General features: G+C 42.9%; 1 protein-coding gene across 39 annotated transcripts in view; it reads left to right on the forward strand.

Moving 5' to 3' along the window:
• The first annotated feature begins 2,625 nt into the window (after positions 1–2,625).
• nrxn1 (neurexin 1) overlaps positions 2,626–26,531 on the forward strand; it is a 1,150,439-nt gene continuing 1,126,533 nt past the window's right edge. For 12 of the 39 annotated variants that reach the window (XM_062968856.1, XM_062968858.1, XM_062968876.1 and 9 more), the window contains exons 1-2: positions 2,694–2,954; positions 16,566–18,183. In XM_062968856.1, coding sequence (XP_062824926.1) covers positions 17,445–18,183 — 739 coding nt within the window. In that variant the 5' untranslated portion in view covers positions 2,694–2,954; positions 16,566–17,444. Of the gene's footprint in view, positions 2,955–16,565; positions 18,184–26,531 lie in introns of all 39 variants that reach the window. The other 27 variants (XM_062968883.1, XM_062968884.1, XM_062968872.1 and 24 more) reach the window with 7 other exon arrangements.

The following is a 26,531-nucleotide window of genomic DNA, read 5'->3' on the forward strand; positions in this document are numbered from 1 at the left end:
TATAACTGCAACCCAGCTTTTGCACTTTCTTCTTTCACCTTGGTTATAAGGCTCCTCAGCTCCTCCTCGGTTTCAGTCATCAAAGTGGTATCATCTGCATATCTAAGGTTTGTTAATATTTCTTCCAGCAATTTTAACTCCAGCCTTGGATTCATCAAGTCTCGCATGTGTTCTGCATACAAGTTGAATAGGTAGGGTGAGAGGATACAGCCCTGCCCTACTCTTTTCCCAATCTTGAACCAGTCAGCTGTTCATGTTCTGTTTTTACTGTTGCTCCTTGGTCATTATACAGATTCATAGAATCATAGAATTGGAAGAGACTTCACGGGCCATCCAGTCCTACCCCCTTCCAAGAAGCAGGAAAATCACATTCAAATCCACCGGACTTGGCCACGGTGGCCCATGCTCTTGTAACATCCTGATTAGAGTACTGCAACACATTCTACATGGGGCTGCCTTTAAAGACTGTTCGGAAGCTTCAATTAGTCCAACAGGAGGCAGCCAGGTTGTTAACTGGAGCGCTGTACAGTCAGCTCCACTGGCTGCCGATTAGCTACTGAGCATGATTCAAACTGCTGGCTTTAGCCTATAAAGCTCTAAACGGTTCCAGCCCAGCTTACTTATCTGAACGTGTCTCCCAGTATGACCTACCACGTAATTTAAGATCTTCAGGGGAGGCATTGCTCTCGGTCCCGCCAGCCTCACAGGTGTGGCTGGCGGGGATGAGAGACAGGGCTTTCTCAGTGGTGACTCCTTGGCTGTAGAACTCTCTTCCTAGTGACATCCAGTAGGTTCCATCCCTTTTGAGTTTTAGAAAGAAATTGAAGACCTGGCTATGCGAGCAAGCATTCAAAGAATAAGTTTTGTTGGCTTTGACTCAGTCTGGACTAAGGTTTATGTACAAGGTTTTGTGGATGAATGGCTCAAGTATTTTGTATTATTTTAAATCTGTTTTTAATTGCTTATGTTTTATTCTTTTGTATTGTTGTATATTGGCATCGAATTCTGCCAGTTTTGTAAGCCACCCTGAGTCCCTTCGGGCAAGAAGGGCGGGATAGGAATTATGGAAATAAATAAATAAATAAGAAGAGAAGACTCTTGGATCATCAAATTAAGGGATTACATGGATATGGACACCATGACTTTTTTATTACAAGACAGTACAAAAAAAACAAAGGAGAGATTGGTCACCAGTCAAAAAGTTCCTACAAGAAAAACGCCACATTATCTTTGAGTAGATTGCTTTAATGACATCGGTCATGTAAAGGAACAGAGAAGTGTGGAAAGCAAGGAAGAGGTCTTAGTAAATATGTGCTATAATTTTAATGAACTCTAAACCCTGTGGAATCGAACAGATGTCACTTCCCATTTTCTGTTTATTTCCAAATTATTTTTTTAAAAAATTGTATTCTTATTTTTTCCCCTGCCCCTACTTTTCCTTTTTCATCACTAACTTATCTTCCTTTGTACCTATATCTTTTCTTGCCATACCCTTTTTATTCTATTTCTCCTTCCCATCACAATTGCAATTATTTATTTATTTATTTATTTACAGTATTTATATTCCGCCCTTCTCACCCCGAAGGGGACTCAGGGCGGATCACATTACACATATAAGGCAAACATTCAATGCCTTAACATAGAACAAAGACAAGACCAACGCGGGGCTCCGAGCTGGCCTCGAACTCATGACCTCTTGGTCAGAGTGATTTGTTGCAGCTGGCTGCAGCTGGTTGCTCAACAGCCTGCGCCACAGCCCGGCCAATTAAGCAATTATGTTTTCGTAAATCTTGTTGAAAACAAATAAGAATTACATGAAAATAAATAAATAAATAAATAAAGTACAGGAGACAGACAAGGTGACTTGGTATCCCCATACCACCAAGAACTTTGCCGCAATATATTATGAACCACACAGTCAAAGGCTTTGGAATAGTCCATGAAGCAGGTGCGGAGCCCTTTCCCGCCTCAACGCCTTCAGCACCTTGGAGAGTTCCGCGGCAGATCGTTTTCTCCATAGGGAGCCACCAAGCACCTTAATACTAGGCTGGGGAGGGGCCACGTTCAGGAGAACAGCTTTCCCTTCCGGATCAAAGGGGCTGCTCTAATAGACACCCTTTTCCAGACACGTGTTTCCACGCACGTGTGTACGGTGAGGCCCTAAGCTGCTGAGAAAGCCACGGAGAGTTGTTACGTTCAGCACCGTTAGCATAGTCTTGACATCTCCCCTTGTGTCTTTCTAAAATTTGCGCTAAGAAAGGGAGGCGAGGTGGAAGGGAAAAGGAAGGAGGGAGCGAAGGAAAGAAACCATTCCCCATCTTCCTCGCCACACTGCAGCGCCAGAACAGCCTCCCAGGATGCCAGAGGAAAGAAAAAGGAGGGGGGGGGGCGGTGTTTAGAAGGAGAATCACGTCACCGGCTTGGAAGGGAGGGGTACGAGGGAGCCCACCGTGGGGGCAAAAGGGGGGAAAGGGATAACCCACGACCTAATGGAAGAAGGGCTCCCTCTCTGTCGTCTCCCTCCCCGCCTGGGATGGAGGCCGTGGCCCAGGGCGAGGTGTCCGTCCAGGCTGCGGCTGTAGCCCGCCGGACTCCGCCTTCCTCTTGCAGACAGGCAGCGCCCGACGCGCGTCACGTGGGGATCCGCCAGCCCTCCTTCCTTCCATCCCTCCCTCGTCTCCGCCCTGACTCTTGGAAGGAGAGGGAGAGGGAGAGGAGACCCAGCCTGACGCTGCTGAAAAGGCAACGGATGGCACCTTTCCCCCCCGCCTCCTCCTCCTCCTCCTCCTCCTCCGCCTTCCTCCTCTTCTCCTCCTCCTCCTCCTTCCTCCCCTGCCCGCCTCCTCCTCCTCCTCCTCCCGGGGAGCGAAGGGGCCGCCCGCTTTGGCCGAGGCAGGTCTCCCGGAGAGCCGCGCTTCCAGGCGAACAAGAGGAGAGGCAACGCGGCCGCGCAGGTAAAGAGGCGCCTTGGGGAGGGGACAGGTGAGGCCAGGGAGGGAGGGAGGGGGGCGAGGGGGAGGGTGGGGAAGGCAGGGACCCCCACCCCTCAGCTGGACACAAAAAAGCGGGTCGTTTCTCAAGGATGCGCCAAGGGAGGTGGGTCGGCTTCTTGCTGTCACCGCGCGCAGCCTTTTCCAAGAAGAGAAGGATGTGCCAGGAGAGCTGTAGGGATTTTTGAGCTATGGGGAGGCTTGTTGCGGAGGGAAGAGGATCTGACTCAGGTTTGGCTGCTTAAACATTCAGGGCTGGGGGGGGGGGGGGGTGAGAGAGAGAGAGAGAGAGAGAGAGAGAGAGAGAGAGAGAGAGAGAGAGAGAGAGAGAGAGAGAGAGAGAGAGAGAGAGAGAGAGAGAGAGAGAGAATCCGCTATCCCAATGTCCCCTCTCCATCTTAAGGGTGGCCAAGTGGATATCTTGTCCTGTGTCTCTGGATGCTTTGCATTGGGATCCATTGAAGAGAGACCGATGGGGGACGACGTGGAGCAGAACCCCTTTCTCCTCCCCTTTGCCTCAGAAACTGCTCCGAATCCCTCCTGGTGCCTTATTTTGGGGGAGGATTTGACGCCTGACCTGCAACCGCTGCTCTTTTCGTGCCCCTCGGGTAGAAGAGGGACAATAAACAAGCGAACCCCAAAGCTCTCCTCCTTCCCCCCTCCTTCTCACCCCCTCTTTTTTTTAAAAAAGGGGGAGCAATTGATGCTGGAAATAGGAAGGGAGGAGAGCGAGGAAGGGGGAGGGGGCGCCAAACAACCATAAATAAATAAGTGAAGGCTGCTGGTGTCAAGGAATCGCTTTTGAATCAAAGCGCTTCGCTCTCCTGGCTGCAGCAAAGGCTGTTTGGTGGTGGGTTTTTCCCCTTCCCTCCCATCCCTTTCTATTCCAGGCTGTCGTTCGTATGTTCTCCGGGTCTTTCCCGCATCGGGAGAAAATCCGATGGAGAGCGGGATGCTGCCAAAACTGGGCAGACGTCAAAACGCGCTGCTATTTGTGAAGGATTTATTGCCTTCCTTGTGGTATCCATCCACCTTGCTTTATCCTCTCTCGCTTTCCTTCTCCCTCGCTGCTCCGCCCTGGTTTAATAGCTCAACAGGGGCACCTGTGACCAAAACGTGATTTTAATAACAATAACAGTAATGATCGGTATGGTAAGGTAGTCTTGGAACAAGGTATTGTCTATATGGATGAGCAGCTGGATCTGGTTTCCCCCTTGCATTAAACAGGGAAGTTTCCTATTTTTTTCCCTGATAACCAGAAAAAAAATTTAAATTAAAAATCCCAGAGCCTTCTGAAAGCATGCATGGTAAATTACCAATCCATCTTCTGTGATAGATCTGCTTCACTTGTTTTGGAAATGGCTAGACAGTAGGTGCTGTTTATCATTATATCAGCCATAATAAATTAGCAAGTGGGCTTTAAATTTTTATTTTTCCCATTTCTGTGGTTCTTGTGGTGTGTGCGCGTCTGTGTGCATGAGAAGAGGCAAAGAGAGATGGGAGGGGGAGAGAAAAGGGGTGGTCATCATTTTGTCTGAGAAGGATCTTGTGGGGGGATCCCCTCAATCGCAGTGGCTCTCTCGGCTGACACTTGTAGGGACACATCTGCCATTCACTCCTCCCTCTTGACTCACACTCTTGTGTGTTTGTGTGTGTGAATGCCTCTGTTCATGAAAGCAAAGCACACATAACCTTGGAGAGATCTCAGCTTCCTATAAGGCAGAATAAGTGACCACTTTCCCTCTGCAAAGGTGTACCTTCCATTTTTGTCTGTCCAATCTTCAGCTGTATCTTTTAAAATCTAACCACATTATCCTCACTGAACACACACATGTACAAACGAACAAACAAACAAGAAAAGGTGTTCACAGCTCACCTGACACCAACTAAAGTCTCTTTTGTGATAACATCAAATAAAACAGCCATTCACTTACAACCAGAATGCTTTGGCACTCTGAGCACACAACTCCTGCAGCCCCAAAGCCCTTCACAATAAATCTACAATGCATAGAGCAGCAGCAGAAACAACAACAACAACAACTAAACACCTCTCATCAAAGGTTCTGAGTGAGGAACTTTCTCAAAAACACCTTCAAGACCTCTGGAATAAGATATCTCATGCACAACCATCTCATGCACAACCAATGTCATGAAGGTGTCTACTTTCCAATATGGACCTTCTGCTCACACACGGTTCAATTTTTTATAACCTTTTCCCAAACCTGCAAAATGATACCATTTATCCCTCTGAAAAAAATACATATCTATACACACATCTCTTTCCGATATGCTGAGTCCATTCCCAAAGACTGCTGCAAATCTGTCTCATAGTCTGAGACACAATGACCCCCAGACATTCATTATGACACCTGTTGTAATTAGTTCCATGCTTAATGAGAATACACTTCCATCATACATTACGCTGCCTTCAACAACACCATTTCTCTCACCTTTGCCTGTTACATGCAGAAGCACACACAGGGAATGGCAATCCTATCCATCCCTGCAATTCACCTGCCCAGCAACACAACACTTTCCAGAGTCCTTTATCATGCTTGCAAACACACACCCATCTATATGGCAACACCCACAAATGCCAGCACCATCTTGACATTTGTCTTAGGCATCAGGATTACAAACAAACTTATCAGTTTCCCCTTTTACATACATACATACACACACACACACAATTTTTTTTTTGCACTGACTGCAAGTCTTTCTTCTGCAAAACACCTTGGTAAGCCTAGTTGAAAGCTCCCTTCCATGGTCAGACTGCTTTATAAAGACTCTGCTTTGCTAATGGCAATGGGAGATATAGCCAGACAGACTATAGCCAGTTCATTCTGCAGATCTTTGCAATGCACAAAACCCACACACCCCTTTCTATCACTTACCGCCATGTGAAAGATATGCACACAGTGTACACACAGAGTTCTCTACAGTTTTTACACATGTTAACTCATTATTGGCACAAATGTGAATGTGTTTCTTCCATCTAGCTTCTTCATAAACCCATACCCAAGCAATATATCTCTACCCATCCCTTCTTGGATGCCTTAGCTTTCATCCTCAGCCTCAGTATCACTCACCTAACAATCTCATTTCTGTGATTCACTCACATGGTAATCCATTGGCAATTTCTGGCACATTTTTCACATATTTATCTCCCTCCCTTCCAACCTCGTTCCCCATTTCCTCCTGCATTTTTCATCTGCCAAATCCACATTTGAAGAGAGCTCAGTGGCAGAGTGCATGCTTTGCATGCAGAAGCTCTTACATTTGATTCCTGGCATCCTCACTTGAAATCCTTGGCCTCTTATTTGACATCTCAGGAACTCTGGGGAACTCCAACTAACCAAGGGAGACCATGCACAAAGCCAGGTGGCCTAGTCATTGCAACCTAGCTCCCTTCCTGGATGGTGTGTGTGTGTGTGTGTGTGTGTGTGTGTGTGTGTGTGTGTCTGTGTTTGGTATCCATGCAGGGAGCATGTGGGGAACAGCATGATTGTTGCATATTGAGGAGGAAGAAGAAAACATCCCGGCTTCATTCCCAGGCTTCTACAGAGAGCATACTCATCTTCACGAGTTTGGGGAAATGACTTATTTATTTATTTATTTACTGTATTTATATATCACTTTTCTCACCCCAGGGGAAACTCAAAGCGGTTTACAACATAATAATGGCAAAATTCAGTGCCTAACATACATATAAAACCATGTTTGCTCATTAGAGAGAAGGCAGTGGAATATTCTTCCTCAGAATATGGGGGGTTCCTTCTCTGGAGGTTTTGAGGCTGGATGGATCTGTCAAGCGTGTTTTGTTTGTGTCTTCCTGCATGGCGGGAGGGGGTTGGACTGGATGGCCCATGGGGTCCCCTTCAATTCAAGGATGCTCTGCTTGGTATGCTGAAAACTCTGGGATACTATGCTTTGCATGCAGCATTTCAGATTCTTGCAATTAGAAGGGCAGGCAGGCAAAGCAAGGGAGGGCCCAGGGAAACCATGGAGAGCTCCTGCCTGTCAATTATTAGAGAGGAGGGAAAGACAGAAAGAAACAGAGAGGGGGTAGAGAGAGAAGACTTGAGTCTTACATTCTTTCTCAGCCTTCTCTTCACCTCCTTCACAGCTGGCCCCTTCCCTCTGCTAAGGGGGGGTTATGTCCCCCCACGAGCTTCATGAATGTTCTCCTCCATTTCCCATCACCTCTTGGAAAAAGGCTTTCTCTTTTTCCTTCCCTTTGGCTTCCTCTTCTCTTTCCCCCTGAGTGTGTGGAGCTCAGCAGAGGAAGGGGCCATGTGGAGGGGTGCCAGTCATCTGGATATGAAAAGCTGGCCTTCTTAACCCCCCCCCCCACCGCCCCAAAGCACTGACTCTTTAGCACTGACAACGAGAATTTCAAGATCCTCTAAAAAGGGAGCCCATCTTGGGTTGCCGTGAGTTTTCTGGGCTATATTCTCACCTGATGTTTTGCCTGCATCTATGCCAGGCAAATCCAGAGGTTATGAGGTGTATTGGAAAATTAGTCCAGTGGAGTTTGTCTATCTGTGGAATGATGTCCAGGATGGGAGAAAGAACTTGTCTGAGGCAGGTGTGAATGTTTCAATTGGCTGCCTTGATTAACATTGAATAGCCTAGCAGCTTCAAGGTCTGGCTGCTTTTCACCTAGGGGAATCCTTTGTTGGGAGGTGTTAGCTGGCCCTGATTGATACATGTCTGGCATTCCTCTGCTTTCTGGGTGTTGTTTTTTATTTACTGTCCTGATTTTAGAATTATTTTTAAAACTGGTAGACAGATTTTGTTCATTTTTATGGTTTCCTCATTTCTATTGAAATTGTCCACGTTTGTGATTTTCAATGGCTTCTCTCTGCAGTCTGACATGGTGGTTGTTCTCAGTGGTCCAGCATCCTCCTCCCTATGACAAGCTTTGTTGGGAGGTGTTAGCTGGCCCTGATTTATACATGTCTGGCATTCCTCTGCTTTCTGAGTGTTGTTTTTTTTATTTACTGTCCTGGTTTTAGAATTTTTAAAATACTGGTAGACAGATTTTGTTCATTTCCATGGTTTCCTCCTTTCTATTGAAATTGTCCACATGCTTGTGATTTTCAATGGCTTCTCTGTGCAGTCTGACATGGTGGTTGTTCCCAGTGGTCCAACATCCTCCTCCCTATGACAAGCTTTGTTGGGAGGTGTTAGCTGGCCCTGATTGATACATGTCTGGAATTCCTCTGTTTTCTGAGTGGTGTTCCTCACAACCTCTGAAAGAGCTGGGCATGTTTAGCCTGCAGAAGAGAAGGCTGACAGGAGACTTGATAGCCATGTATAAATATGTGAGGGGACGTCATAGGGAGGAGGGAGCAAGCATGTCATAGGGAGGAGGGTGCAAGTTGGTTTACTTCTGTCCTGGAGACTAGGGCCTTTTTGATCGTGGCTCCTCGGTTGTGCAACACCCTCCCCAGAGATGTACGACAAGCCCCAACCCTTTTGAGTTTTAGAAAAGCCCCGAAAACATGGCTATGTGCCCAGGCTTTTGAAGATTAAATGATAAAGACGACCCGGACTGATTTACGGCTACAGCACAGGATTTTGGATGATTGGATTTTTAACCATATGTTTTATATTTTTATATTGTTTTAATTGGATTTTCATTGCTATGTTTTAATTATGTCCTTCTTTGGAGACTTTTAAGCAGAAGCTGGATGGCCATCTGTCGGGGTGCTTTGAATGTGATTTACTCCTTCTTGGCAGGGGGTTGGACTGGATGGCCCATGAGGTCTCTTCCAACTCTATGATTCTAGGATGGCTGCCATAGATCTGCATCAGGAAACGTCAAAAGAGAATGCTTCTGGAACATGGCCATATAGAAAACTGGAAAACTCACAGTAGCCCAGTGATTCCGCCCATGAAAGCCTTGGACAACACAGAGCCCATCTTGGCTGACACCAATCCCCAGGCGTGGGGACACTGTGCGTTTGTGTGTGTAAAAGGGGGGGGGGGGTAAATCGGAGTTGTGAGTGCGGGAGAAAGGAAAGAGCCAGCGGGGAGAAGTGTGGATGTGTTGGGGATTGGGAAGGGGGTGAATGGGAGGGAGCGGCCAAGGCGGGCTCAATGCGACGCCATAAATTGGGCCTCCGCTTCCTCCCAAGCCCGCCCCCCCCCCCCCCCACTGCTTTTTCAGGGTCTGGAGGGGAGAGAGACGAGACCAGTGTGGGCGGTGGCAAAGTGTCCGCATCCTCCTCAGTGTCGGGAGATACCTGAATGCCTGGAATGGAGCGAGAGAGGATACCTGTTTGGAGTCGGGATGACGGCGCTGATTGGCGGAGGAAGGGAGGGAGAGAGAGATAGAGGAGGGAGGGAGGCTGACAGCTGTCCGTCTCCCTCCGTGCAGTGTCTGGAGGCACCTAGCTGGAGTGGGAAGGAAGGAAGGAAGGAAGGAAGGAAGGAAGGAAGGAAGGAAGGAAGGAAGGAAGGAAGGAAGGAAGGAAGGAAGGAAGGAAGGAAGGAAGGAAGGAAGGAGGGAAAGAGAGGAGGAAGGAAGGAAGGAAGGAAGGAAGGAAGGAAGGAAGGAAGGAAGGAAGGAAGGAAGGAAGGAAGGAAGGAAGGAAGGAAGGAAGGAAGGGGAGGAAGAAGGAAGGAAGGAAGAGGAGGAAGAAGGAAGGAAGGAACGAAGGAAGGAAGGAAGGAAGGGGAGGAAGAAGGAAGGAAGGAAGGAAGGAAGGAAGGAAGGAAGGAAGGAAGGAAGGAAGGAAGGAAGGAAGGAAGGAGGGAAGGAGGGAAAGAGAGGAAGAAGGCAGGAAGGAAGGAAGGAAGGCAGGAAGGCAGGAAGGAAGGAAGGAAGGAAGGAAGGATGGAGGGAAGGAGAGGAAGAAGGAAGGAAGGAAGGAAGGAAGGAAGGAAGGAAGGAAGGAAGGAAGGAAGGAAGGAAGGAAGGGGAGGAAGAAGGAAGGAAGGAAGAGGAGGAAGAAGGAAGGAAGGAACGAAGGAAGGAAGGAAGGAAGGGGAGGAAGAAGGAAGGAAGGAAGGAAGGAAGGAAGGAAGGAAGGAAGGAAGGAAGGAAGGAAGGAGGGAAGGAGGGAAAGAGAGGAAGAAGGCAGGAAGGAAGGAAGGAAGGCAGGAAGGCAGGAAGGCAGGAAGGAAGGAAGGAAGGAAGGAAGGATGGAGGGAAGGAGAGGAAGAAGGAAGGAAGGAAGGAAGGAAGGAAGGAAGGAAGGAAGGAAGGAAGGAAGGAAGGAAGGAAGGAAGGAAGCCCTCCTCAGCCTTGGCGCCAACTCCCTTCCCTGCCCGGCGCGCCTGCTGTTGGTGCAACGTCTGCTGCTTCTTCTGCAGAAACCTCGGCGGGCTTGGCTGCCTTGCTGGAGAAGAGGAAGAGATGGATCCAGGCTTTCCGCGCTGCTTTGGGCAGTTGCTCTTGGCAGCCTCTCCCTGCTGATAGGGCAGAGAGACAGAGAGAGAGATGAAAGGCAGGAGATAACCGCGCATCCTGTGGATGTCAGAATCTCCCCCGGGGCTTGGGAAGGTTTGCATGATGTACCAGGAGTAGGAGCCAGGATTAAACACGGCATTCCTTTATGTTTCCTGCACATACCATATGCACAAAAGAGATTATACACACCATTTTTTAAAAATAATGTTATGCATGAACCAAAGTGTGTGGACATCAAATCATCAGCAATAAAGTACAGTAGAGTCTCACTTATCCAACATAAACGGGCCGGCAGAACCTTGGATAAGCAAAAATGTTGGATAATAAGGCAGGATTAAAGAAAAGCCCATTAAACGTCAAATTGCGTCATGATTTTACAAATTAAGCAACAAAACATCATGTTTTACAACAAATTGACAGAAAAAGCAGTTCAATACACAGTAACGTTGTGTACTGTATTTACAAATTTAGCACCAAAATATCACAAAATATTGAAATCGTTGACTACAAAAACACTTGACTACTAAAAGTCAAACTGCACTGGATAATCCAGAACGTTGGATAAGTAAAGGTTGGATAAGCAAGACTCTACTGTAATAACAAATAACAACTTTGGGTTGCTGTGAATTTTCAGGGCTGTATGGCCATGTTCTAGAAGCCTTCTCTCCTGATCTTTTGCCTGCATCCATGGCAGGCATCCTCAGAGGTTTGTGAGGCCTGTTGGAAAACTAGTCCAGTGGGGTTTGTATATCTGTGGAATAATGTCCAGGGTGGGAGAAAGAACTCTTGTCTGTTTGAGGCAGGTGTGAAAGTTTCAATTGGACACCTTGGTTAGCATTGAATAGCCTTTCAACTTCAAGGTCTGGCTGCTTCCTGTCTGGGGGAATCTTTTGTTGGGAGGTGTTAGCTGGCCCTGATTGTTTCATGCCTGGAATTCCACTGCATTCAGAGTGTTGCTCTTCATTTACTGTCCTGATTTTAGAGATTTTTTTAAAAAAATATTGGTAGCCAGATTGTGTTCATTTTCATGAACAATTTCTGTTGAAGTTGTCCACATGTGTGTATTTCAGTGGCTTCTCTGTGCAGTTTGATGTGGTGGTTGTTCAAGAGGTCCAGCATCCAGGGTGGGAGAGCTTCAAGCTTCAAGGATTGGCAGATACCAGCTTGGGGGAATCCATTAAAAAAATCAGGACAATAAATAAAGAACAATACTTTGAAAACAGGAGGATTTCAGACATGAAACAGTCAGGGCCAGCTAATACCTCCCAACAAAGGATTCCCCCAGACAGGAATCAGCCAGGCCATGAAGTACAAGGCTTTTCAATGCTAATCAAGGTGATTAATTGCAACATTGACACCTGTCTCCAACAGACAAGAGTTCTTTCTCCCACTCTAGACCTTCCACAGATATATAAACATCCTTTGTGTAGTTTCCAATATAACTCACAACCTCTGAGGATGCCTGCCATAGATGTGGGTGAAACATCAGGAGAGAATGCTTCTGGAACAGGGCCATACAACCTGGAAAACTTACAACAACTCAATAGTTCCAGCCACGAAAGCCTTCAACAACACATTCAGTGCCTTAATGAAGGCAAACAAATCAAATCAAACCAATGAATACAACAATATCAATATAAACTTATAATAACTAACCAAAAGTAAATCAATTGAAGGCATCACTGTTGACAATTTTGAATAAAGTGTATGCAGCCTGTAAGCCTCAGAGAGAGAGGGGGGGAGAAAAAGGAAAGGAAATAGATATACATTGGATTCGCTATCCCCTGAGGTACTAACATCCATGGATGCTCAGGTCGCATTATATTCAATGGCATAGTAGAATTATGTGCCTTGGATAAAGTGACAAAATCAAAGTTTGCTTTTTGGATTTTTTTTTTTATGATTTTCAAGACATGAGTGGTAGAATCCATTGATGCAAAATCTATCGATACAGACAGAGCACCCATGATATATTTATTTGCCAGGGTGATTGATATCAATATTCTAAAGTCTTCAAGCAACTCATTCTCCCTTCAAATTACATGGCTGAATTAACACAGATTGATGTCACTTTAATTGCAATAGCTCAATGAAATGAAAACCTGGGTTTTAAAGAGCTTAAGGGCAGAAAGAGACTCAGTTTTTGTGATTATTTCCCACCTTTTGGGATCTAGAACACACTTAGAATCATAGAACCATAGAGCTGGAAGAGACCTCATGGGCCATTCAGTCTAACTGCCTGCTAAGAAGCAGGAAAATTGCACTCAAAGCACCCTCGACATATGACCATCCAGCCTTTGCTTAAAAGCCTCCAAAGAAGGAGCCTCCACCACACTCTGGGGCAGAGAGTTCCACTGTTGAACAGCTCTCATAGTTAGGAAGTTCTTCCTTATGTTCAGGTGAAATCTCATTTTTTTGTAGGTTAAAGCCGTTGTTCCATGTCCTAGTCTCCAGGGCAGCAGAAAACAAGCTTGCTCCCTCCTCCCTATGACTTCCCCTCATATTTATACATGGCTATCATGTCTCCTCTCAGCCTTCTCTTCTGGAGGCTAAACATGCCCAGGTCTTTAAACCACTCCTCATAGGGCTTGTTCTCCAGACCCTTGATCATTTTAATCACCCTCCTCTGGACACATTCCAGCTTGTCGATGTCTCCCTTCAATTGCGGTGCCCAGAATTGGGCACACTTGTTTGAAAGGCATGGATACTTAAAAATAATATTTTACTCTCTTCATATTTTCCCACCGTCTCTGTATCAGTGTCACTAAAACTGTATCAGTAATACATAAATATCCTGAAGGGACCTAATCCCATCTAATCTTAGAAACTAAGCATGGTCAGTCGGGGAGACAAAAGGAACACAGGTACTGTAGGTAATACGAGGGTTATCCAGAAAGTAGATTACGTTTTGGATTAAAAATGAACAAAGTATAGGAGAAAACATTTACCATATGCTGTTGAAAGCCACACCCAAATGCCACTTCTCAACATAGTCGCCATTCAAATCTAGGCACTTAACATAGCGATGAATGAGCTTGGCAACTCCTTCCCCACAAAACTCTGCCACGTCCTCAACCAGCCAGTCACCCCTTTCTGCAGCTGAGCATCATTGCCAAAATGCTGTGCTGAGGAAGCAAGCAGCAAAGTTTTGTAGGGAAGGAGTTGCCTACATCTGATGAGAACAGCAGATTCCAATCCTGGAGGAATCCTAAATTGGAACTGCCCCCAGGTTTGTGGGTGTGGATGTGTGTGTGTGAAAGAGAGAGAGATGAATTGGCTGCATGAAAGTAGACTGCTGACCTCACTCATCTCGCTGTACCTGCCCGCTAAGGTCCACCAGACCTTCTTAGGAACAGTCCTGTTTAGATTTATCCCTTCTAAATCCATGCTTCTATTTCCACTTTTCTCTTTTTTTGTTGGGGGAGAAGCAGTGTCTTCAGCTGTTTGGGCCTCCAACCCCCAGAAGCCCTAGCCAATAGCCATCTTGTTCGGGGGTCAGGAATTCTGAGAGTTGGAGGCCTAAACAGCTTGAAGTTTTAAGATGTTTGGTATAGAAGACTATTGTTAGACAAGTTGCGTTTCCCCCCATATATCTTTAGCAAAGGATTAGGTTATATTATTTATCTTCTACACCAATGGAGGGTGCCATAATATCGAATAGAAAGAACTTTGAGTAATGGGCAAAAGTGCATGGTGGGCTGTATCATGGGAGTGACCCTTTTATGAGAAAGTGTGTGCTACAACAAGCATAGACTTATTTCCATCTGTGAAGTGTTTCCAAAACGAGCATTCTGGACCTTCCGTGATAATCATGGATGGCCAAGCATGATCAACTTTAATGAGTTCCCATATGCATTCAAAGATAGCACCCTAGAAAAAATCCACATTATTTAAATTTAATATAGTTAGTGTCTTTCATTGTATATCCACTCCCTGGAGTTTCTTCTCTTGTCTTGCCTACAGCACTTAATTCAAGGAATACTTTAGAGGAAAGAGGTTCAAAATATGAACTCTGCCTGTGCTTTGTCCCGTTTTCCTGTGGCATCTTTCCTTGAATCTGCAGGAAGGATAATCCCATTGTTTTCCTTCAGATACAGTCCACACACAGTCCACACTGCGGTGGAGCAGTGGGTTAAACCCTTGTGCTGGCAGGACTGATATCTTAAAGGTTGTTGACCTGAAGGTTGCCGGTTCGAATCCAACCCAGGAAGAGTGCAGATGAGCTCCCTCTATCAGCTACAGCTCCATGCAGGGACATGAGAAAAGCCTCCCACAAGGATGGAAAAAACATCAAAACATCTGGGCGTCCCCTGGGCAATGTTCTAGCAGACAATCAATTTTCTCACACCAGAAGTGACTTGCAGTTTCTCAAGTCATTCCAGATGCACAAAAAAAGTCCACACTGAGTCTCAGCAAATTGTAGTCAGAGCTTTGATTTGCCCAGTTATTGATAATAGTTTCACTCCCTTATTGAGAAAGGAATGACGGAGACACAGTTTGGTAGTAGATAGTATGCCAAAAACAAAGTCTCCGGGTCAGCTTCTGGCATCTCTAGGAAGGAATGGGAAAGACTGCTGTCTAAAACCCTGCAGGTAGACAGACCAATGGTTTGACTCAGCAGGGCAGCTTTCTGTTTTCCCAAACAATTATATATACATTAAGATTTGTTGTGGGGAGGGGAGTCCAAAATGTTTATCACTATCAATTTGTTTTTTGCATTCCTTGGAAACAACAGGGTATTAAATTGCACAGAGAGAAAGAGAGAGAGAGAGAGAGAGAGAGAGAAAGCAAACCATGCCCTTTTGAGAACCTAGAATATTGACATATTCATCCTCCATTTTGGAGTTCCAAGATGTTAAAAATTAGCAACAAATGCCTTGACTGATGGGGGAAAAAAACATTTGTTTTTCTTAAACTCCCAAACAAACCCAAAAATTCCAAAATTCCAAAATTCCAAAAAATATTACACATAATACATACAATGGAATCTTTTCCCTCCCTCCAGCTTTGCCTCTTAATGACACAACAGAGAAATGCTCCTCATCACAGGCCAATGCGATAGATGGCTGAAATAGAAATGCTTCCAGTTACAATGCAAGACAAGTTATGAGTGGCAAGGGGTGGTTGAAGTACTTGAGGCATATCAAGGAAGAAACGACATTTGATAGCCTAGGCACAGTCTAGGGAGCATTATGCTCTGATATTGTTGCTACGTTCAGGCTGTTTTGGTTTGCTGCTGCATATGGTTGAATTCTGTTAGGAGACAACTAGGGCAGCAGTGGGACACTGTGGGACAGTGTGAATTATGTATGATTTTAGAGATGCAGTTGGGAGTATTATTATTTTTGGTGTTAGTGGTGGATTGTGCTTTAAAATGTGCAAACTACCTAGTTACACACCACACAAGCATGCACATACACTCATAAATCATATAGAAGTATCAAACTCCGCAAGATATGGACGCATATGCACAATAAAATACAGTCCTTTATCATGTAGCAGCAAAGGTAACTTGCCGTACCAACAATCTAGATGAATACATTTCTCGGTTTCCTTACAATAATGCATTGTTTCAAAGTGAATTACGGCAAGAAAGAAAACAAAGAAATAAGCAACGACAATGCTGTTTCTGCCAGGGAAAATAAGACAGCCACAACCTGCGAAAGGTCATGGTTTGGTTACTCCTGCTGTGATTTCATCTACATTACATGATTTTAAGAACACTGTAAGGGGAAAAAGTCAGTTCACATCATGCAAAATATCACTGAAGGCAGAATCATAGGCAAGACTTTATATTTTTATCATGACTTATATTTGAGGATAGTGAAATATCAGGAAACACCATTGGATGGGCCTTCATATTGTAAGAAGCCATCTGCATGATCAAATCATTTTAAATGAATTTTGTGCCTCAAATTACTAAAGCAAATGGTGACTAGAGCATTTTAACTTCTATAGGATTTGTGACAAGAAAGATTCTCAGTCCAGGCCATTAAGTGTATATGTTAGTTCTATTACAGCAGGGGAGCCTAAAATTGGCTGAGTTTATATTTATAGCTGTAGTTTTTCTCACTTGCCTTACAGTTTCATTTCACAGAATTCTCAGGGTTGAAATTGTAATTTTATTTATTTGTTGTTGTTTTAAATCTTTACAGATCTGTTTCATTTTCACAAAGAACACCGTTGGGAAAAATCCCTCCAACAATCAAATGCAGCAATCTTCTTAGTTTTGGCCTTACAGAGAGAAGACAAATCAGGAGCTGTGAAGCTTTGCATAACAAGTAGCTTCTGAGTTGCCTGAGAGCTTCTGGATTTCAGCCTCTTCACAAACGAAGAGGAGGAAAAATATTTCCTTGTCTGCTTTATGGCAGGCAGATCATGGTTCCCTGAGAGCTTTGGTTTGGGGAAGACTGGATTGAGATTTGGCCATTGCTGTTTGAAGTGAAGAGTGAGCAGAAAAAGCAAAGCCTGGGGAAATACCACTATTGGACAATATGACTACTACGTGCACGTGGATACTGATCCCTCTATGAATGCTTGGATATTGACCCCATCTTTCTGGGTCTGTGGATACTTGGAGAAGACTTTCTGGGTACTTTGTGGGCTTCCCCACATCTGTATATTTTTCACCCATCCCCATCTTTCTTTTCAGTTCAACAACATGGGCTTTTAATGGTATGATCTGCTGAGTCAATGGTAGACACTTGTCTCAGAAGCCGAGCAGATGACTGAATAACATCTATTGTGCCTTTTATTTTCTAAAGACAGCTCAAGCAAAGGAGCACATCTCTTGGTGCTTGATTTCTTCTTTCCTCCCTTTAAGAGGAGAAGTGATTTCGGCCATAGGTGGACACAGCAGAACTTCTCCTACTGGGTGGAGGCAACTACTTTAGTCCTTCCCAGCACACTAAGAAAGCAAGAGTCTACCATCTGGTCTGAGTGGTTCCTGGAAAGATTTTACCCTGTCTGCTTCAAACCCCCCACCACCACTCCCCCCTCCTCTCCCCCCTCTCCCCCACCCCACCCCACGGAGAATGGGGCCTGTGCTCCTCAGGCGTGGAGGTTGCCTCCTGCTTTGGATGGCACTGCTCCTGGGATGCTGGGCCGAGCTTGGCAGTGGCCTAGAGTTCCCGGGAGCAGAGGGCCAATGGACTCGATTCCCAAAATGGAATGCCTGCTGTGAGAGCGAAATGAGCTTCAACATGAAGACCCGCAGTTCCAGTGGTCTGGTCCTTTACTTCGACGACGAGGGCTTCTGCGATTTCTTGGAGTTAATTCTGACTCAAGGCGGGCGCCTTCAGCTGAGCTTTTCCATCTTCTGTGCCGAGCCTGCCATCTTACTCTCCGACATGGCCGTCAATGACAACCTGTGGCACACAGTAATCGTCCGCCGCAATTTTAAGAACACAACGCTATTAATTGACCAGGCAGAGGCAAAATGGGTGGAGGTCAAATCCAAACGGCGGGATATGACGGTCTTTAGTGGCCTCTTTCTAGGAGGGTTGCCTCCTGAGCTACGTTCGCCAACTTTAAAAGTAACACTCTCCTCGGTGAAGGACCGAGAACCCTTCAAAGGTTGGATAACAGATGTAAGGGTCAACTACACGCAGTCCTCACCTGTGGAGAGTCAAGAAGTACGACTGGATGATGAACAGAGTCACCTGTGTGCCCGGGATGATGTTTGCCTCAATGGCGGCGTCTGTTCTGTGCTCAATGACCAGGCAGTGTGTGACTGCTCCCAGACTGGCTTCCGTGGGAAAGACTGCAGCGAAGGTAAGGACCTTGTTTCATCCTTGCCCTACCAGCCTCTCCCTCAATGAAAGGGAAGGTCAGGAGGTGGAGACTGCATGGCTTTTCCTCCATTCGAGTGAAATCTCGCAGCTGTGCTTTACCCTCATCCATCTCATACTTGGACCTTTTGTTAAATACTCCTGCCCTTCTTCCTCAATCCCTTTGAATGATCATGTGACCATTATCTTTGTAACTTTTCAAACAGATTAGGTGGAGAGGAGGTTAGTGGGGAGATAACAATGTTGAGGACATGAAGGATGTGATTGATGGAGAAGATGAGCCTGTATTTTGATGGGCAAGATTGTGGAGTGTGGAATGAATTGCAGAGAATTAGATTAAGAAAGGAAAAGATGATTTGTGTGTATGTGTGTTCTTCATCTCTAGATGTTGAATTATCCTTCAGGTTTTCCCCTTAAAGAAACTGGTTTGCAAACCCATCCCCATGTCAGGCCAGATGAAGTACTAGGGATTTAAATCTGTTTAGTCTCAAATGGAATTAAATAGCTTTAAATGAGAATATTTTCATTTAGCAGGTTTGTGGATTTGATAGCTGCCAGTTTTGTTATTGTCCAGAGGCCAGGGGGCGTGCGGGGGGATGATTGGATTTATTCCTTGTGTAAGGATAATGGAGAAATGAAGTTTATTCTTACTCTGTAGGGGTAGGTTTATTATTAATATCGCTAGATTGCTTGAAGTCATCCCAATGATTTATTTGTTCAGTTCTTTAATTGGCAAGGAATATGAAATGTTGTGGATTTGGAGCAAATTCCATTTTACAATAATTGAATTAGCCTATTGATATGTGAGTCACAGGAAGATGATATAAAATTGAATGATGATTTTTATTGGGATATTTTCAAATTACAATGTTTGGAAGCAAGGAGTCAGAAGATATAAAAGGGTTGAATGTTCCCTACACATACACAATAATAAAACCTGCATTGTCCTCTATTTTTTGAATAGATATGGATTTTTTTCATTTCCTTTTTAAAAAGTCTTTGTAGTTTTTTCTCCAGCCTTCTTGAATTGAGAGAAATAGGGAGATAAATATTTCTGTTGGACAATTAATGGACAAGTTTGCTATAGGCTGTTTATAAGGTTGGATAATATGTATTTCTTACATCTATTTATACCAAAGGAAATAATTTTCTTCTCAAAACAATAATGGATGTGATTTAGCATTTAAATTAGATCCATCATAACCCAGATGAAGGTGTTAATTGAAAGCCTGCATGTCAGTAATGGCTGAGTAATCTGCCTTTATTCCTTGTAATCAAATTTCATTGGCAGGAGAAAGGCAATATCATTTGTGGGTGTGCTTTTTATTATGTAAACCTGCTGTCCCCACTATCCAGTACTTATGCTTTCAGCCGTTCAACATACTTTTTAATGTATCAGCTCTTTATCTCCCATATTTTCAGTATTAATTAAAAATAGTAAGACTTTTTATGAAATACATTCACAAATGCAGCTGAAACTGTAATACCTTAGAATAATAAGTTGCATCTCTCTTGGCTACTGGGAAAATGGTTTTGTTGGGTTGATCTTTTGGGCAAATGCTTGATTTCAGACTAGAATAAGCTTTAAATTGAATTTGTTTCAGTGTGCAGTGTTGTGTTCCAGTTCAGAATGTAATAGATCAACTTAGTCAATTACTCTCACAATATTATTAATATTAGCAGCTTGTAGGCAATACCGTAAGCGGTATTTAATGCAGGTAACATAACAGAGAGGGAGAAGATGTTATGTTTTTACATTAGAAACATGAAACAATGGCATATTCCTTAACTGTATATTCCCACACTGATACTAGATATGAGCTTTTTGTTTTGTTTTTTTAAAAAACCCTAAGAAAACCATAATGAACCTTTTAATGGGAAAGATGACTTTGGAACTTCTTGTTCTTGTGCGCCTTCAATTTGTTTCCAACTTATAGTGACCCAAGGCAACCTATCACAGGGTTTTCTTGTCATGGGTTTTATCTTTGTGTTCAAGCGGCCTGCCCTTGATTTATTGTTTTTTTTTTCTTTTTTGATTTCTTGATGTTCTGTTTATTATTATTTATTGTATTTTAAATGGTGTTATGATATGTTGTTCTTATATTTTATTATGTTGTATTGCTCTGGGCATGGCCCCATGTTAGCCGCCCCGAGTCCCCATTGGGGAGATGGTGGCGGGGTATAAATAAAGTTTTATTATTATTATTATTATTATTATTATGGTTTGTTCACTTTGAGACTGAAAGAGTATGACTTGTTCAAGGTCACCCATGGGTTTCCAGAGTCATAGTGTGCATCTACATGGCAGAATTAACACAGATAGATGCCACTTTAGCTACCATGGCTCAATGAAATGGAAACCTGGGATTTGTAGTTTGAAAAAGCACCAGCACTTTTTGACAGAGAAAGCTAAAGACAATAACATTGAATCAAGGTAGTTAAAAGGGGTGCCAAATTGTCTTAATTCTACAGTGTAGATGTAGCCCATAGACCATGCTCAAACCATCATGAATTAGTTTGCTCCTAAATCAGCAGTGGAACTCTCTGCCCCGGAGTGTGGTAGAGGCTTTTAAGCAGAGGCTGGATGGCCAACTGTCAGGGTGCTTTGAATGTGATTTTCCTACTTCTTCGTAGGGGATTGGACTAAATGGCACATGAGGTCTCTTCCATCTCTATGATTCTATTATTCTAAATATACTGTTCCATTTTATTTTCATATACTTGGAATCAAGTTCAATTATTTTAATGGGAAATACTTCCAGGTAGGTGCACAGATGATTTCAGCCAAAGAAACCAAGCACAAGACAGGAATTATGAGGATTTTTCATTTTATACTAGAAGCATCACACCGACTTTGGGAAACCTTTAACCTTCAAGATGTTATTGGACCACAATTCTCATTAGCTTTTATAACAGGTTTAAATGGTTTTGGCTTCTGCTAATTTTATGTAGAAAACATCTACACTGCCAGTGGTCTCCATCCTTGATGTAAGCTGGTTCAAGTAAAAATGTATTCTTTATAATGTACAGCATTTTACTTGCTTAAACTTTATTTCAGATAATAATGAACATGCAGTCATTTCCAGAAAGCTGTTACTCTGAGCCCTTGCTTCCTATTTGTTAATGAATACCATATTAAATAAGGTAGCTTGTGCAACAATGACAAGTAGCTCTTTGTATTGATTAATCAAAGGGTTGAATTACTTTGTGATTAGGTTCCATTTCTTGTGAGTAATTAGGGGAAGCAAAAATAAAATAGGGAGAGGACATGGAGAGCCAGTTGTCCCCATTAGGCATGAGAATCATACAGCGATTGCCTCTTAATAGCTGATTTCTTATTAAGTAGTTCTATCTCTTTGCAGAATTAAAAACCATCAGTAGGTTTACCCAGTGGTTGATAGTGGCACTGAAAGAAGATGATGTATATAAGATAATAACATTAGCATGAAGGCTCATCATTATTATCATTTATAATTCACATGTGCCCAAAAGGTACTGGATGCATGTAAGTTAATCACAAAGTCTTTCTGGCTGTTAGAACTTCAAAGCATTTTATTAGCATGTGGGTGTGATATATAACTTTCCTCATATACAGTGGATAAAATAATTGTTCATGGCAATTTCTTTTTTACATAGAAGATGTTGTATTGCAGTTCACCAGGCAGAATGATTAAACAACTTTGATTTAAATGCCAATTTACTGAAGCAGTAAAGGGCTATGCTATGTCTGAAATGCCATTTATTCATATTATATTCAGTATTTTTATTACTACTGAAAGTACTAAGCTTTGCAAGAGTTGGAATAGATTCCAGTACAATACACAGAGGTCTTCAAGCAAATTTATGTAGATGTAATTATTGGGCATACAATGCCTTACCTATCTGAGTGAAGTCATATCCCCTATGCATGTTTGACCACTGCCACAATGTACCCCTGCAATTATCTCAGAGAATAATCTCTCTACTCCACACCTATTCTATCTAATGAAGGAATGGGAGGCAGCCACATAATTGCTCCAAATGACTTCTTTTACCTGACTTCAGACTACATTGACTGCAAACCTATGTGCTAATTGGAGACCTCTGCCACCTAGTGACTGAAGATAGTACAGCAGAATCTATGCTTCTTAATTACAGCTTCCTTTTCTGGAAACACTTGTGGGCTAATAATTGATAGAGGTTGTTGTTGAGGATTTGCCATCAATCCATGGAATGTCTCTTTGAATAACATTGATTATGAATGGATCTACAATGCAGAATTAATGCAGTTTGACAGCATTTCAACTGTGTTGACTGAGTGATATTGAAATGTGGGATTTATAGTTTGGGGCGGCACCAGCATACTTTGTCAGAGAAGGCAAAAGATCTTGTAAAATTAAAACTCACATTCAAATGCAGTTAAAGTAGTGTCAAGTTGCACTAATTCTACATTGTAGTTGCAGCCTTAAATTATTCCATCCCATCATAGCACTGATGAAGTTCACAAGAAAGTATAGCACTTCTATTCAGATATACTCTTGAGTCAAAACAGCCACTTTTGTGAACAGATATTGCTCTGTTCCTGTTAAAAATCCACACAGTGTCAACACAATGTAGATCCTCCTCTTAAACTTCTAAATTCTACCTATAAAAATAAACAAAGTAGGACCAACACCATGGAACATAGACTTGGTATGGCAGAAGGCAGTAGGAAAAGAAAGTGGTTGCATTACAGATGAAGAGATGCAATCAAGGAAGCCATGTTCCTGAGTTTGGAAGACTTAAACAAAGCTGTTAATAATAAAATGACCTGGAGGCCCTTCATTCATAGATTGAGTTGAAATTGACATGATATCAATTAACAACAAGGATCATCATCCTGGGCCTGCATAAATTTAGTCAGTAGTAAATTCCCACAGCATGCAATAAAGATAACTCTAAAAACCAATATCATTAAACTGTATATAGTTTTGTAAAATTTTGTGTTATATGTAGGTGGAGAGGAGGGAAAATATCTGGAAAAAAATTTGGCACTTTGGCAATTGGCAATTGACAATGTAGAATTCTTTCTCTGGTTATTCAACAGAAAACATATTTTGGCAGTGTCATCCTGAGATCTTGTTCCATCTAGGCAGACAGATAAAAATCTTTTCTATAAAACAGTAATAAAGCAGGCAATACAACAGATAATGGGCTAGGCCATTCTACTTCAAATTCTATTTGTGTACCACAAATGCATTGTACCTATACATATGAGATTTCGGTTTATCTGCCTTAACGGGCCCTGGTTGGCAGAATTGGGAACCAGAGTGCTCTAAATGCTCTCCACAATTTACAGCTTGTCAGATCACAGAAATAACTTTCCATCAGCTGAAAAAAATGCAACCAGGGGAGAAATAAAAATGTCTGAAGAACTGTCATACCCGGTTGTCTAACCGCACCTTCAATTCTAGTCTTAATTAATGGCTTAACAGTTTCAGGATTGTCTGTACTCAAAAATAACACTGAAAACAAATACTGTTATAGTGTATTGGAGTCTGTTCCTTCTGAGGAAAGACTCAATAGAGTTTTCAGAAAATATATAACCTACGGCCCTTCCACACATCCCTATATCTCAGAATATCAAGGCAGAAAATCCCACTATATCTGCTTTGAAATGGAATATATGACAGTGTGGACTCAGATAACCAAGTTCAACGCATATATTGTGGGATTTTCTGCCTTGATATTCTGGGATATAGGGCTGTGTGGAAGTGTTCCTAGACTCACCCATTGCTAATAACTCAGAATATTCACAGATTCTGGTAATAAAAAGCTTAGCTTGAACCCCTGGCTTCTTGAATGTTCTTTATTACAGATAAAATGACATAGGACAGAAGGTTGCCTAAACCCAGGTATTAAATATTTGATTGATTTGACTAGTTCTTTGCTCAATAATGCACTCTTGACTGTACTGTCTCTTCTTGGTGTGCACCTTTCTGGGTTCTGTGTGATCAATAATAATTTAAATTTCATTGTATGTGGTTTTATACACATTTACACATACAATCAGTCCTCTTCATTCATAGGTTTAGGGGTCTCCTCATGAAAGAGAAAAAGCACAAATAAGAATATTCCTTTTTTTAAATGATAAAAAGACCTTTCTAAGAATCTCCAAGTCCTCCAACATAAAATAATCCATTTGAAAGAGAAAAACTGCAAACAAAAATGCATTTTTAACATAAGAGAACATCTCTCTAAGAACCCCCTCATCAGCCAATGTGACTCTATGGTCAACCTCTGGTAGAAGATGACCATCGAGTTGCACTGGAAGACCTATAGATTACTAGAGAAAACATTTTCATTGGATTCGTGAATAATCAGATCTGCAAAAGGAGGGGCCAACTATATGTGTGTGTATCAACAATATAAGAAAGTCTGCATTAAATTTGTCACACATGCTGTCCCAAAATTTGAAACAATGAGGTGCTAATGCATGAGTTGATTATAGGACTCTTTTGTCTATGCTGCTTAGCACTGCCACAACATTTGGGTGCAACCTCAAAACTATTATTATTATTATTATTATTATTACCCCATTGTTCCCTATAAAAGGAGACTCAAAGCAGCTGTTATTTCACATGAAAAGGACCTGTTCCTTAGCCATAGCAACTGTCCCTCTTCTACATCTCCAATAATATTTTTCTAAACGTATTAGGCAATTTCAGCATATTCCATAGGTTTTCACCATCCAGTAGGCCAAACCAATAACTCACGGGGGTACATTAGGACTACTGCTACTACGGATCTAATGGCTGCTATGGATTACACCTGGTCTGGTATGCACATACAGAATAGTGAAATGCATAGGAGTAATTAACCAGGAAAGAGATGTTAGACTTATGGCTGATGAATGAATTAAAAGTGTTGAGCCAGTGTGGGAATAGAAATAGAACGGAGAGTAAAGGGGATGGATTGCACCTGACTCACCACCAAGGTTCTGTGTGAAATCCTGGCCTTTGCTGGCAACCCATGGTGAACATCAACAGAGGTGCCCACGTAATGAAGAAGAAGGTGAACCAGTTGGTCTAATGGGGTCTCAGTCTGGGTGGACCATGTAGACCACAATCCCTGTGAACCCCTATGCCACACTGGATTCATAGGGGTGCATGAGGCTAGATTTGTCAGTCAGTGTACAATTATGGTAACTGATTCTTTAAAAGAACATTGTATATCTTTTCAAAAGACTTTGAAGAAACAACCAAAACTATCGGCGTAGCTGGAGCATATTTCATTTGGGAAAGGCTACAATTTTTATGACTTAAAAAATAAAAATGAGAGAACTTGATACCGGTTTGTACAATTATTCATAGGCCTATAAGGCAGATAGAGATTAATGTTTTCCCCTCTCTTTCAATATTATAACTCAGGATCATCTACATGCAATGAAAGTGAATGATGGGGTTTCAAAAGAAAGCCAGTCTTCAACCAGGATAAAATTCATTTAAATAATTTGCTGTGACAAGATGGTGTTAAAATTTACAAATTCTTAAGAGACAAGTCTACCAAGGGCTTGCAATTCATTTCTGAATGCCAGAGAACTATTGCTGATATGAAACGATTCACAGTGTTTTCAAGTCAATAACACTTCTTTAGAGAAACACAAGAATAGTTAAATCAGAATACATTAGCAGAAAAGTGGAACAAAGAATCCAAAGATGTTCTCTTAAAAAGAACAGAAAGGAGATGTTAAATAACCATATAATTTGTAATCTTGCAAAACTTGGAGAAATTGCAATACTTTTTGAAATGCAGAATGCTTCCAGTCCAATGAAAGATGTTAAGTGCTTCTTTTTCATTGATTGTGCATGCATGGAAATTGGGGTTGATCGTCTTTTTGTTGTTTTTGGTCTAAACAGAAAATTATTCTAAATCATTGCTAATATTGCTTTATGTGATAGTTCCCAGTGATGTAGCTGTGTCTTTCACAGGACAGCAAAATCTGGCACAGTGCACATACAAGGGGCTTTCCTTCTTCAGCGAAGCTGGGGGAGGAGAGCAATTTGCCTCCTCCCCGATCAGAGACTTATGGCTCCTATTGGGAGCCACATGAGGGGGTGTGGCTGATCTTGGAATCAGTCAGCCCACCACACCCATTCTTCATTTGACCTTCAGCCCACCATGCCTGCCCATCAACAGTATAGCTCAAGGTGGTCGCTGCAAGGGGCCGGGTAGGAATTTTTTCCCTTCTACGTTGGGTTTTTTTTTTCACCTACCCTATACTGTCATTAGGAGCAAATTGGGATGGTGTGGCAATTAGAATAATAGAATAGTAGAGTTGGAAGAGACCTCATGGGCCATCAAGTCCAACCC

This window comes from Anolis carolinensis, chromosome 1 (assembly GCF_035594765.1).
Source record: "Anolis carolinensis isolate JA03-04 chromosome 1, rAnoCar3.1.pri, whole genome shotgun sequence".
In the NCBI taxonomy this organism is placed as follows: Eukaryota; Metazoa; Chordata; class Lepidosauria; order Squamata; family Dactyloidae; genus Anolis; species Anolis carolinensis.